Consider the following 13,086-nt stretch of genomic DNA (forward strand, 5'->3'; position numbering starts at 1 on the left):
TATTTGTCATTTGTGGGGAAGATTTATTTACTTTCAGTGACAATAACTAACGTCTTCAGCAGAGACTGCAGCCCAAGATATGCACGCGTGATCAGACAAACTTTGGTGTCTGGAGACTCTCTTAAACCACAGATACAATACCAACCATTCTACTATTCCACTGTTATGAGAAGCAAATGAAAGTGGCACAGTAGACTATGCTATAGTCAACATAAATAGATCCCCGTTTGACGTCGTTTATAACCATTGTCGGTAAAAATTTCCTTATCTCACCGAAGAAAAAAAAAACGAGGTCCGCTGAAAGGCAATTGTCTACACGTGTAGAGAGATTGCCATAAGCAGCGCTAGTAGTCAAACGTTTTTACTTGAATTGACGATATATTCTAACAGTATATGTACTCTTCATGATTATACACTAGAGCAGCAGTAATCAGTCAACTTAGAGATGAAGTTTGGTAAGACCTTTGCAACTCATCAGATCCCAGAGTGGTCCATTTTTTACATGAACTACAAACATTTGAAGAAGATAATCAAAGGGATAGATCAGTCGCTTAATATTGAGGATGAAAAGGAGATTCCAAATTTGATTGCCTCTGTCTTGTCAACTTTCTTTTATGAATTAGATAGGGATATCGAGAAGGTAGATAACTTTTACAATAATAAGTTCAAAGAGTACAATCGCAGGTTAGACAAGACTATTCTGATTTTGGGGTACAAAAATAAGACTATACATCATCAGATTGAGTCAAATGAAGAATTGGATGAGATTATTAGCATTCTTCTCGAATTGAGAACAATATATAGAAATTTGAAATGGTATGGCGAACTCAATCATAAAGGGTTCACTAAAATCCTTAAGAAGCTAGACAAGAAATTAACATTGGTTGCTAATAACACCGATGAATTTACCAGAAATAACAAAGAAAATTACTTGTCTACAAGAGTTAATGCGTTGCCCTTTGCGAATGAATACGACTTGATTCAAAACCTCAAGATTATTAATAATATCTTGAACAGTTTAAGTGACGAAGAATTTGGGGAGAATATTGACAAAAGTTTTGATTTTCTCAAAATAGTTGGGAGAAGAAGACATTCATTTGATCAGGAGTTTTTGGAACATTATTATGAGCTAATTATTAGAGATGATTCAAATGCTTTGCTCTCTGAACTCAAAAAGCTCCTGGACGACAAAATAACCCACAAATTTCTTCTTTCACTTTTAAACAGATCTGTTTTAATTAACTCGATGAAATCTATAAAGGTATTGATCGATTTTCTTAAGCAATATGCCAAAGAAAGAAATGTCGATCCTTTATTTGACAAGTCAGATATTAGCGGTAGAAATTTTTTCCATCAGCATATTTCAAGCTTAGGTAAAAGACAAGTTATCAAAGAGCAGCAATTGACACCGGGTGAAACTATTGATATAAATCGATTTATCGGAAACATGAATGGGCCTGATGGAGTCGAATTAACTATAAATACTATCGATGGCCTCAATTATGTTCTCGATCATTTGGAAAACAAGGAATTACTTACTAAAAAGGATAACTATGATAGAACTCCTTTGCATTACGGAGCTCAATATGGATTGAAGGATGCCACGAAATCATTGTTATCTCACATGATCGCTTTCAGCTTGGTCAAGAGCTCTATTGATGACATAGAAATTTGGGGTGACCAAGAACGATTGACTCCGTTACATCTTTCAATCATTGGTAATCATCCTAAGACTACTGAAAATTTAATTATTTATTCTAAATCGAAGCTAACTTGCCCGAGTTTACTCTTGCTTGCAGTGAGGTCAGAATCACCGAAGATTTTAGAACATTTGATAAAGGGAGGAATAGATGTTGATTACACAGATCCGGAGCACAATAATGAAACTGCTTTGTATATTGCATCAAAGCTTAATTACGTAAACTTGGTAGAGTTTTTGATGAACAATAACGCAAATTCTGAAATTGGCGAAAACGTCTTTGGTTGGACGCCTATTTTCGTAGCCGCCAGTGAAGGATTTGAAGACGTGGTTAAAATCCTAGTTGCTGGTGGCTGCAATTATGAGATTGTGGACGACTCTGGATGGTTGCCGATGGAGCATGCTTGCCTCAGGGGCCATTTGACAACGGCAGATCTTTTGAAGCCGCATGATGAGAATTTATTACTATATGATATGTATCACCCAGAAAATAATGTTTCAAGGCAATCGATAATAAATTCTAATTCAGTTTCAAATGAGGACATTACGACTTCAAGTATCGACAAGCTTCCTGAAACTCGTGTTGCGGTAGCTGAGGTATATAAGCAATTGAAGAATAATGGTTCTACTTCATCTATTCCTAGATCTCGATCTCCAAAAAGACACAAACCTAAACCAATCAAGTCCTTTGGTCATAGATATTTGACAAAGGGTGAATCCTTGATATTGATTACTTTGGGGTCGACAGATGTTAGAGATAAAAGAGATCCAGTGTCATTAAATAAGATTTCGTTTTCGAAGAGCTTTTTAACCGAATTAGATACTGCATTATCACTATCTATCACTTGTCGTCAGAAGCTTACGAATGTACCTGTCGAACCTCCTGTGATTATCGACATGCCTTTAGAAGGACAACATGGAAGTGCTACTGATCCCATTTCCTTCAAGTTAATTGACGGAATGACTCCTAGTGATGTTATCATTACATTTGACATTGTCCCGACCTATCAGGTCTCTATTGATAGAAAAGATAAAATTCTAGGAAGAGCTGTTGCACTATTGAACAACGCGTATACTAAAGTTGGTTCCAATTTAAGATCTCTATATTCAAGTATTACGTTACCGATCACTGAAGCGAACAACTTAGATATATTGGGGGCAGTTAATTTTGAATATCTTTACGTGAAATCATTCAATCATCCTCAGATGAAGATCGGAAGAGGAGATACTTACTGGAAGCAATTAGTCTCAACTAGAGTTATTGGTCATAGAGGACTTGGTCAAAATTCTAGTGGAAGAAAATCATTGCAATTAGGAGAGAATACTGTCGAATCATTTATAGCAGCCGCTTCATTGGGAGCATCATACGTCGAATTCGATGTCCAGTTGACAAAAGACTTTATTCCAGTAGTCTACCACGATTTCACAGTAGCTGAATCCGGCGTTGATATTCCTATGCATGCTTTGACTGCAGAACAATTTTTGAATTTGAATGAATCAAAAGATTCTCATAAAGTTAAACATTCCATGGATGATGAATGGCTCAGCAAAATGAATAGGCCGAGAGCAATGTCATCATATCCGAAGTTAGAGAATGGCGGCAATTCCCCAGATACAGATGATGAAATAGAGAGAGAATACAAAGATCAGTTTAGCACAAGGATGAAGTTGACAAAAACCTGGAAGGCTAAGGGCTTCAAAGGGAATGCGAGAGGGCTTTCAGTTGCTTCAAACTTTGTTACCTTAAAGGAACTCTTCAAGAAGATTCCCAAGAATGTAGGTTTCAATATAGAGTTAAAATATCCCATGCTTGATGAGGCGGAACATGAGAGCATGGGTGAGATTGCAATTGATTTAAATTTTTATGTTGATACAATCTTAAAAGTTGTTTATGATGAGAATACCACTGGTAGAGATATTTTGTTTTCGTCCTTCCATCCAGATGTTTGTTTGCTATTGTCTTTGAAGCAACCCACTATTCCGATCTTGTTCTTGACTGACGCAGGTACTGTTAGCATGGCTGATATAAGAGCAACTTCTTTACAAAATGCGATAAGGTTTGCAAAAAAATGGAATCTTTTGGGTGTAGTTAGTGCAGCGGAAACTTTAGTAAAAGCCCCAAGGTTGACACAAGTTGTGAAGTCATCCGGTTTAGTTTGCGTTACTTATGGTGTGAAGAATAATGACCCTGAGATAGCTAAAAGACAGATGAAAGCTGGAGTTGATGCTGTAATAGCAGATAGTGTTTTAGCAGTAAGAGATGGGTTGAGAAAAGATCAAAGTGTCTTAAAAGAATACTCCTCAGGATCCGATTAACTAGAATTATGTTATTAAAATTGTTTTTAGTACTTCGCATTCTTAAAAAAATGTAGATAGTAAAATAAATTCAACCGAATCACACGTAGTTAGAACTTAGGCGAGGTTATAGATAATGACTGACGGAAAAGAAACAACCCCTAGGAAATTTCAGGTTCCCAACACTGGTATTCAAGCAGTCCATGTCAACAATGCACGAGACATGGTAGAATTACATACAAGAGGAAGGTTACCACATGGCCAGCAAACGGAAAGAACAACCCAAACCAGCTCAGTGAAACGAAGTATGAAGGTACCAATTGGAAGTGCCTCCAAATCATCTCCTAAAATAACAGTGCCCTCTGGAATGCATGAAGGCAATTGTCTGAATCCACAATGTGATCATTGTGGTCAAGTGATAATACCATCGCCACGTTCATCATTCCCATTCAAAGATCAACCTTCAATAGCAGTTGATGAATGGAATATTTTCACTATAAAACAACCAATACTTAGCTCCCAAGAAATAGATGATTTGAATGATACTAGATTTCAATTTCCGCTCCCAGAGATGATATTTGGGAATAACAAAGTAAAAATAGTCCATGGAAAGACAGAAGAAGTAATAGAATTCAACGCTTTGGATGCATTGGATTCTATGGATCTGAGCTCTAATTTGAAAGTAAGCTATCATAAGGAATGGCTAAGTTCTAGAAGGACTTCATCGCTGCTGGTGGCGAATAACAAAGATAGTTCTAGTAAAGATTTGACGAGATTAACTGATATGGATAGCTTGAAACCTTTCGACTGGACATATTCACCTAGATACAAGGGAACGACAAATATTGAATTTAGGCCAACTACAAAGCAGATTCCAATTGCCAAGTTAATGAAACAAGAGCCTATATTATTCTTTGACGAGTCTGTTTTATACGAAGATGAGTTAGGAGACAATGGAATATCAATCTTGTCAACCAAAATAAGAGTTATGCCTTCCTGCTTGCTATTGCTTTGCAGGTTTTTCTTGAGGATTGATAACGTAATATTTAGAATCAGAGATACAAGAGTTTATGTTGACTTTGAATCAAACGAGGTTTTGAGAGAGTACAAGGTTCAAGAAAGTCTTTATAGCTCTCTTATCTCTAAGGCAAAACTGACAAATGATCCCAAAAGCTTGTTTCGGGACATGAACTGGGTATCTCAAAATATGCCCGTCATTAGTCGTGAAGTTGAGATAAGAATTCCTCCCTCAGCCATAGCTTAGTATAGTTTACAATTTATGTAATGACAGGACAATAGTGCATGAACCAAAATAATGATAATTTTTGTAACTTCAATTTTTTCCAGATTCAAATCATAAAAATCTTACAAGTTTGGTTTAGTTAATATGTTTAGGAGCCACGTCAGATGTCTTAAGGACCTATCGTTAAAGAAGATTTCGAACAGATCCTTGCACAGTGTCCCTATTTTGAAGAATCAAGACAAGTTTTCAGCGAATGGAATTGAGGGCTTGTATACCGCCAAAGGTTTTCAATCAGCGTGGTTAGACTACCAAAAGTATTTGACTCTAAATTTGAGTTTACAAACTAATGGAACAGAAAATGAAGTAAGAACACCATACCAAATATTATTGAAGACAGCTAAGCAAACTACAGAACAAAATGTTTATCATTTTGCATCCCAAGCTCATAACAACCACTTTGTGTTTGAACAGTTGACAAACAAATCCGATGCTTTAAAAACAAAGCCTTCTAGATTCCTTCTTGAGAGATTAGCAGATCAGAATTTTAAAGATATCGAATCGTTTAGAAATGAGTTTTTATTGTTGGCAGATTCCGGTTTTGGGCAAGGTTGGGTCTTTTTGGTTGAACGCGCAGACAAGTCATTATCTATTATCAGGTGTAATAATGACGGTACTCCATATTATTATGGTAAAAACCAGTCGTTAGATTTTAATGGAGGAGCTGACGAAGGAAGTTTTGAATATTTGAATAGCATTAAAGACCTCGCAGCTAACCATCACAAAGATTTTACGTTACCTATTTTGGGCATCAGCTACTGGAATTACGCATATATTGAAGATTATGGTATTACAGGTAAGGCAGATTACTTGTCAAACTTCTGGGATTGCATAAACTGGGATGTAGTGAATAAAAGACTATTCCAAGTGTAACCAACATAGATCGACTAAAATTGTACATAGGCTATTCTTCTAATTCAACAAAGTTAAGCATGAGTAAATCTTGAATTGAAAAGTTCTCAAAACTATTAATATTCACGAGTAGTTGATATTTTCTGACTCTTTCAGATAACTTCTCACAATCAATTATTATATTAAATAGAGATTCATCTTTGAACCAATTAGTTGGCAAACTTGTAATCAGGGAAGGAAGAAAGTCGCACAAAATAGATAGGTAATTCCACTTTGCAATTAGGCTTTTGAATCCCGCTATGAGCTCATTGCCTTCAGGGGTAGAGTCTAACTCATCAATGACCTCAGCAACCTGTTGCTTCTGGCCATTGATAAGTTTATCAGAGGAGAGCTCTATTTCCTTGTCAAGCTCATTTAGTTTCAAAATTTTTGGTTTAACAGCATTCAACAACAAGTTGGATATCTTAGTATAATTATCATTTAGCTTGTCTTGATTCTCATTGCTGCTGTTATACTCATTCATCAATGAATATATTATTCCCGACTCATCTTCGTATAAGCTTTTTAAAGTATGCAAAATATCTTTTTCTGTTAAGGTCAAGTTTATATGATGCACGGAACGTAGAACAGGTAGAATGATTTGTAAGTACTCATTCATTAGTAGTTCAGTTTTGAAATTCTCATTCTGAGTGCTTAAAAATCTCTTTAAATCATTAGGATCTATCATTGAAAATTCATTGATTATCGCTCGATATTGTGAGTCTATTTCCATAGGAGCCAATTTGTAAATAACATCCAATTCACTTAAATAGATCAACTTATTTAACTTTCGGGACAATTCTTTGTGTAAATCAGCATACTTAGATTCCAAAGGATGTAATTTAGAGCCTTTGTAAAGGTTTGTGGGCCACTTGGGAACACCATAACTGTGCTTTAGTATTGAAGTACTTCTGAGAAGTGTATCACAAGCCCTCGATAAGTCTTCAGACATGATTGAAGGCTCTTTTATACATCGTATACAAAGAAGAGACTAAAAGCAGATATCGCACAGTCACGAAAATAAAAACCAAAAAAAAAACATTTCAAGTGAACCCACTCAGATGAAAAAGTAGAATCAGAATGTCAGAATTAACTCTAATCAAGAAGAAATTCTTATCTGTTGCAAGTTCAGGTATTTATTTGAGTTTCAAACCAGCAGAATTGAATGACTACTATGAAGAATTAGATCAATTTTTATTGCTCAATACTGAGTCATTAGAGGCTGTTGACCTATTCAACTTACTAGAATTTCAGTTTTGTATTTCATTGATGACGAATCATGATGTGAAAGCAAAAACACTCTTGGATAGCTTGATTGACCAATTTGATATAAAAAGATCTCAGAGATTGAAATTGTTGAAATCGTTGTATCTCGAAGCAACAGGTAGCGAAGCCGATGCAATGAATTTATTAGACAAAGATAAGAATGAACTAAGGTTGTCACGGCGATTGACGACCTTCAGCAGGAGGACTAATAACAAAGAGGAGTATATTAATAATTTGAATTACTATTTAAGCGTCCAGCCTTTGGATCTTGTAACATGGGCGGAACTTGCTGATGAATATCAAAAGCTTGGTCACTATGATGAGGCTGTGTTTTGTCTAAAAGAAATTTTGTTGAATGAACCTTTTGCATATCCAATATTTTACAAAGTAGGCTTGAATTACTACTATCAGTTCCTTCAAAGTGAAAACAAAATTGACTCCAGGGACCAGTATATTGAAGCTGTCTCTATTCTCACCAGCGCCCGAGACAACTTTTTAAGATGTATTGAAATCTGTGACGTGTATACCAAAGCATGGGTCGGGTTATACTTAATCACGGATATAGGTTTCAATGATAAATTATTAAAATACAAAACTGTTCAAGAGGTTGCAACTTATTTAGAGGACAATAAGAAAATCAAACCTTTAAGTATACAGAAAATCATGGCCCTTGAAGACATGGAAGATGAAAAGGATGTGTATCTGTATTTAAAACGAAACAGTCCTTAGCTGTTATTGCATTTAATACCTTTTTCCCACATCTTTGCATCAATCCCAACTCTACGACTGCAATTTAAATTCAAAATCAAGCTCATTTTTATTCCTTTATGTACCATAAACTATGCGTATAAACCCAATAAATCGATTTAAAAACATTCACGTTATATTATACTATGTGAATTCATGATTTTTTTTTGATTCACTAAGAAACTATTTCTTAGTACCACATGTGCATTTTGTACCTGCTGTTCCGCATTTGCAACTAGATCCGCAAGAACACTCACTTTCGCTTTGCTCGTATAAGTTATAACCGTAGGATATCATTGCTGATTATTTTAATTTAATGTGTAAGTATGAATACAAGAAACAATTTAGACACTGCCCTTTTTATAGTTCTGATCTATAATGTAGCAAATATTAAAAGCGTGACTAAGGTGACGCAAAAATACTCAATTGGCTACAGCACTAATAACGCATTTGTTCCACAAAGTTCTTTATCATCATCAATATCATTATGTGTAAGTCACGTGAATAAATCTTTGTTGCAGGTTACTTAATTCGAATAGTAATTTACTACTTACTGGTTTTCACAAGGAGGCTAGGGCCGATAAAGAGATTATTCTTACGTTAATCTCGACAACAAAACAGTGCTAGCTAACAACAACAAAATAAATTCTAACTTATCTATATAAAATGTTGGTTAAGTGATAAATCATAAATGTACTAAAATTCACCTCTGATCTTTAAGTCATCTCTTTCAAGCACACTATCCATGATGCCAGCTGAAGCAGCAATTAATCCAAGGAATGGTTTCGATGGGTACAAGACTTTAGATAGGTATTCGGGGTGATATTGGGTTCCACAAAAGAACTTGTGGCCCTTGAGTTCAAAAATTTCCATTCTCTTTTCGGTTTCATCCTTGCCGATAAAAATCAAACCTTTTTTCTCTATCTGATCGATCAATCTGGGGTTCACCTCATATCTATGTCTGTGTCTTTCTAATACGTAGTCCTCGTTATTATACAATTTTTTTAAAACTGACCAATCTGAGTCAGCTATGAACTTGGTCTTATGGATACCTAACCTCATAGTACCACCGAGCTTGACTTGGTCAACGTCTGGCATATAAACAACGGATGCAGTGGTCTCATCGGATTTGGGTTCAAACTCCATGGATGTAGAATTTTGGTAGCCCAAAACATTTCTAACAAATTCAATGACAGCGACTTGAAGACCTAAACATATTCCTAAAAATGGAACATCATGCTCTCTAGCATAATTAGTAGCTGCTATCATACCTTCAATACCACGACTCCCAAATCCACCAGGAACTAATATACCATCCGCTTGACAGACAAAGTGCCAAGCTTTATGGTATTTTGATAAGTTGGAAGTTTTTTCGCTTTCTTCAAGGTGGCTAGATTCAACCCATTCAATTTTTAAGATTCTATTGCATCTCATCGCAGAGTGTTCTAATGACTTAATGACAGACAAGTATGAATCTTTCAAATTTGTATACTTTCCAACTAGCGCTATTGTAACGGTCTCGAAAGATTTATCATGACTAATTGCTAGATTCCTCCATTTAGAAAGCAAATTTTCACCTTTCATCAATGCATCACTCGAGACAGGCTGTAAATTCAACTTCTTCGCTAAATACTTCATCATCTTCTGCTCTTTCAATAATAAAGGTACGTGGTATGTAGAATTAACATCGTGTACTGCGATAACTTGATCTGGACCAACGTGACAGAACATCCCTATTTTTTCAATTGTTGTAACCTCTAATTCCTCCTGGCACCTACAAGCCACCATATCTGGAGTTAAGCCTAAAGACCTCAAATCCTTAACAGCTGCTTGTGTTGGCTTCGTTTTCTGTTCACCATGAATTACGGGAACTAAAGAGACGTGAATTAAAGCAAAATTTTGTACTCCAACTCTGAACTGGAATTGTCTCAAAGCCTCTACAAAGGGTGCACTTTCGATATCACCAACCGTGCCTCCTAGCTCAATGATGCAAACCTCAGGTTCTAAACCAGTATCATCGACTGGTATTTTTGCTACTCTTTCTATCCAATCTTGGATTTCGCCTGTAATATGAGGAACTACCTGTACAGTCTTACCTAGGTAATCACCATTTCTTTCCTTTTCGATCACTTTAGAGTAAATCTTACCAGTGGTTATATTATGATTCCTTGTCAAGGTGATGTTTAAATATCTTTCATAGTTGCCTAAATCCAAATCCACTTCACCACCATCATTCAATACAAAGCACTCTCCATGCTCAAGTGGAGACATAGTACCAGCATCAATATTCATGTAAGGATCAATTTTGATAGAAGTCACTCTAATACCTAAAGTTTTGAACAATAATCCAGTTGAAGATGCTAATACACCCTTTCCGATACCAGAAATGACTCCTCCAGATACGACAACGTACTTCATTATTCTTTCTTATTACTATTCTTGTCTATGATCTCTTTATAAACGAAGGCCCTACTAGATCTATAACTTTACAATCTAAATAGACTTGCCCTCTTAAATATAGTATTTAAGCGGGAAGAAAGAGCAGATGTTAAGTTAGATTAATGGCCGCTCTCAGATTATATAGGGAGAGATGAGAAGACAGAATTTTTTTTCCTGAAAGCGCGTTCTCATAGACTTCCTGAAAGAGTAATAAGAATGTATGCCAGCTTATACACCTTCTTCCTAAATAAATGTTGTAATTAAGAATAGGCACCTATGTTAGCATTTGAAATAGTTTATCTCTGCCAACTCCGTAATACGGAATCTCTTCAGCATGAGGTAATATTCACGAAGAAGTGGGGCATTAAATTTATATACTTGATATTAGAAGGTCTCTTTTATTAATGAATATTTCATACGATCTTAACCCCTCCAATTTCATTATTAGTATCATCCACGAGTATTTGCGCTTTCCCTTGCTTAACTAGTACTTCCTTTATTATCTTAATCAAGAGATTAGGGTCCAAATTCCTTAATTGGCTTGGAACCAGACTCTCTTCCAGTTTTGTTAGTTCATATACCGTTAAAATAGTTCCACGTAGCCCTGCTGAGTCCACATAATTGTAAAGCAAATTACTCCATTCGGCCAATGACTTCCAGTATATTACTATTCCCAAGTCTGGGTGTTTAGGATCAATATAATCTGCCTTACACAATTTGTGAATTAGATGCTTGAATACAGCTTGTTTGAGCTCCTCATTGGCAGCCCTTCCGATTCCCTTGTTTTCAAATATTAAAGGGTATTCTGTCTTATTTGTCGTTTCGTCTTGTGCATGGAGAGGAATCCCATTGCTAGATAAAGATTGTACTTTGAAGTGCTCACAGTAAGAAAGTATTATGTCACACCATGAATCAAGCTGATTTGAAAATATAGTTGCATTAGGCTGTTTGGTATATAACGGGGGAAAGGAATGGATTTTAGGGAATGAATATGACATACTCATGTAATGAGAAGCCTGGCTATGGTAATTAATCGATATATAGGTCGTCTTTTTATCACGTGCCATATAATCATAAGATTAAATCAAATGAAATAGCTACTACGTCGTACTATTTTATTTAAAGTTTATTATATTTGATGTCAGTGAGATAATTTTTAAAATATAAACAGAGCAGTTTCTAGTGAACACTTAAACATACATGTTTTAGATTGTGAATAGATTTAAGCTTCAGCCATATCTCTCAAACGACGAATGGTAGATCTGACGGTTGCAGCTGCTGCGGTAGAGACACTGTAAGCACCACCAGCAACAGTTTTCTTGCATGACTTACAGGTCCAAATACCAGTTGCACCTCTCTGAACGGTTCTCTTACCACAGAATGAACAATCATATTTTGCATGTTGTTGCACCTCTAATTTCTTGGTTTGTCTTCTCAAGGAAGAACCGTATCTGACACCGAACTTACCAGTGATACCAACCTTCTTCGTTCTTTTAGTCCTATTACATGTTAGTATTCCATTCATTAATTGCTTGATACATTGGGCTGACGGGCGATATTAAATTTGTTCCTTTTCATGAAAGGCGTATATTCGTGACCCGCCTACGCTTCAAAGGGAAGTAATAAGGGCGATAAAAGTTGTATCTATCAATGAGATTAATCTAGGAAGGGATTTATCATCATCTTTAACATCATTTGTGAAAATAAAATGACGGCACCCTCTTAGTAACAGATTTCTAGTTTGATTGGGCCTAATTTCCTCTTTCTCAGATTTCAATTCTTCTCTAGTCGTTGTGCCACATATATCTCGTTTCTGAAGTAATTACTTACATTTCTTACTATTCGTGATGCTTTTAGTATAGGAAATTTCTTCTTGTAAAAAGACTTCTTTACTACTTGGCTTTGCTAAAGACTTTCGCGATAGTAAAAATTTGGTGAAAAATTATCGTGCAGAGAACACAGAACTACAGTAGCACAAAAAATAAGTCAGGTGATTAAAACGACTGCTAAGAACGTGATTAGACCACTATTAGGGCACAAAAACATAAGTCTGTGTGTATTTCGCAGACAAACGGTCCTTTGATGCAAAAGAGACATTGTTCACAAGAACATCCAACTTACATATGAAGACCTTGAAAAAATAAGCCCTTGAATGAAATCACGTATACTGACTCTATGTTTGAATTTTACAGTTGTGGAGATTTGGAGACTAGTAAGTATGCTTCTTTGACGGACACAAAAGTTCTTGAGCGGCTATACAGTGCAAAATCAGGCAAGCTAACCACAGGAAACTAGATCTTTATGGCGAAGATAGGCCAGAAAGCTATAATTCTGAAGATTGGAGAAATATCAAAAAGACTGAGATGAGCCTTGAGACTATCCGAGAGAATGCTCGTCATTTAAACTCTCAACCAAATGTAGCAATGTTAGTTAACGATATAGTACACCA

At 35.9% G+C, this 13,086-nt stretch overlaps 8 protein-coding genes across 8 annotated transcripts; 4 read left to right on the forward strand and 4 right to left on the reverse strand.

The window, feature by feature from the left end:
• Positions 1 to 445: 445 nt before the first annotated feature.
• GDE1 (glycerophosphocholine phosphodiesterase) lies at positions 446 to 4,015 on the forward strand (the record flags this gene model as incomplete). Its single annotated transcript, XM_062955758.1, has 1 exon — positions 446 to 4,015. One exon carries the CDS (start codon positions 446 to 448, stop codon positions 4,013 to 4,015), a length of 3,570 nt encoding a protein of 1,189 aa, XP_062812329.1.
• A 115-nt stretch (positions 4,016 to 4,130) lies between these two features.
• TIP41 (Tip41p) lies at positions 4,131 to 5,258 on the forward strand (the record flags this gene model as incomplete). The annotated part of the gene is made up of 1 exon (XM_062955759.1): positions 4,131 to 5,258. The coding sequence occupies one exon, from the start codon at positions 4,131 to 4,133 to the stop codon at positions 5,256 to 5,258; it is 1,128 nt and encodes a 375-aa protein (XP_062812330.1).
• A 123-nt stretch (positions 5,259 to 5,381) lies between these two features.
• On the forward strand, positions 5,382 to 6,167 carry PRCAT00005672001 (mitochondrial 37S ribosomal protein mS42; the record flags this gene model as incomplete). The annotated part of the gene is made up of 1 exon (XM_062955760.1): positions 5,382 to 6,167. One exon carries the CDS (start codon positions 5,382 to 5,384, stop codon positions 6,165 to 6,167), a length of 786 nt encoding a protein of 261 aa, XP_062812331.1.
• A 31-nt stretch (positions 6,168 to 6,198) lies between these two features.
• PRCAT00005673001 (uncharacterized protein) lies at positions 6,199 to 7,137 on the reverse strand (the record flags this gene model as incomplete). The annotated part of the gene is made up of 1 exon (XM_062955761.1): positions 6,199 to 7,137. The coding sequence occupies one exon, from the start codon at positions 7,135 to 7,137 to the stop codon at positions 6,199 to 6,201; it is 939 nt and encodes a 312-aa protein (XP_062812332.1).
• Positions 7,138 to 7,265: 128 nt separating this feature from the next.
• On the forward strand, positions 7,266 to 8,180 carry PRCAT00005674001 (uncharacterized protein; the record flags this gene model as incomplete). Its single annotated transcript, XM_062955762.1, has 1 exon — positions 7,266 to 8,180. One exon carries the CDS (start codon positions 7,266 to 7,268, stop codon positions 8,178 to 8,180), a length of 915 nt encoding a protein of 304 aa, XP_062812333.1.
• Positions 8,181 to 8,894: 714 nt separating this feature from the next.
• URA7 (CTP synthase) lies at positions 8,895 to 10,616 on the reverse strand (the record flags this gene model as incomplete). The annotated part of the gene is made up of 1 exon (XM_062955763.1): positions 8,895 to 10,616. One exon carries the CDS (start codon positions 10,614 to 10,616, stop codon positions 8,895 to 8,897), a length of 1,722 nt encoding a protein of 573 aa, XP_062812334.1.
• Positions 10,617 to 11,050: 434 nt separating this feature from the next.
• On the reverse strand, positions 11,051 to 11,641 carry PRCAT00005676001 (ESCRT-II subunit protein; the record flags this gene model as incomplete). Its single annotated transcript, XM_062955764.1, has 1 exon — positions 11,051 to 11,641. One exon carries the CDS (start codon positions 11,639 to 11,641, stop codon positions 11,051 to 11,053), a length of 591 nt encoding a protein of 196 aa, XP_062812335.1.
• A 218-nt stretch (positions 11,642 to 11,859) lies between these two features.
• Positions 11,860 to 12,162, reverse strand: RPL43A (60S ribosomal eL43 domain-containing protein; the record flags this gene model as incomplete). The annotated part of the gene is made up of 1 exon (XM_062955766.1): positions 11,860 to 12,162. One exon carries the CDS (start codon positions 12,160 to 12,162, stop codon positions 11,860 to 11,862), a length of 303 nt encoding a protein of 100 aa, XP_062812336.1.
• Positions 12,163 to 13,086: the final 924 nt, after the last annotated feature.

Source organism: Priceomyces carsonii (genome assembly GCF_900007245.1).
Source record: "Priceomyces carsonii strain CBS4050 genome assembly, scaffold: Debaryomyces_carsonii_scaffold_6, whole genome shotgun sequence".
In the NCBI taxonomy this organism is placed as follows: domain Eukaryota; kingdom Fungi; phylum Ascomycota; class Pichiomycetes; order Serinales; family Debaryomycetaceae; genus Priceomyces; species Priceomyces carsonii.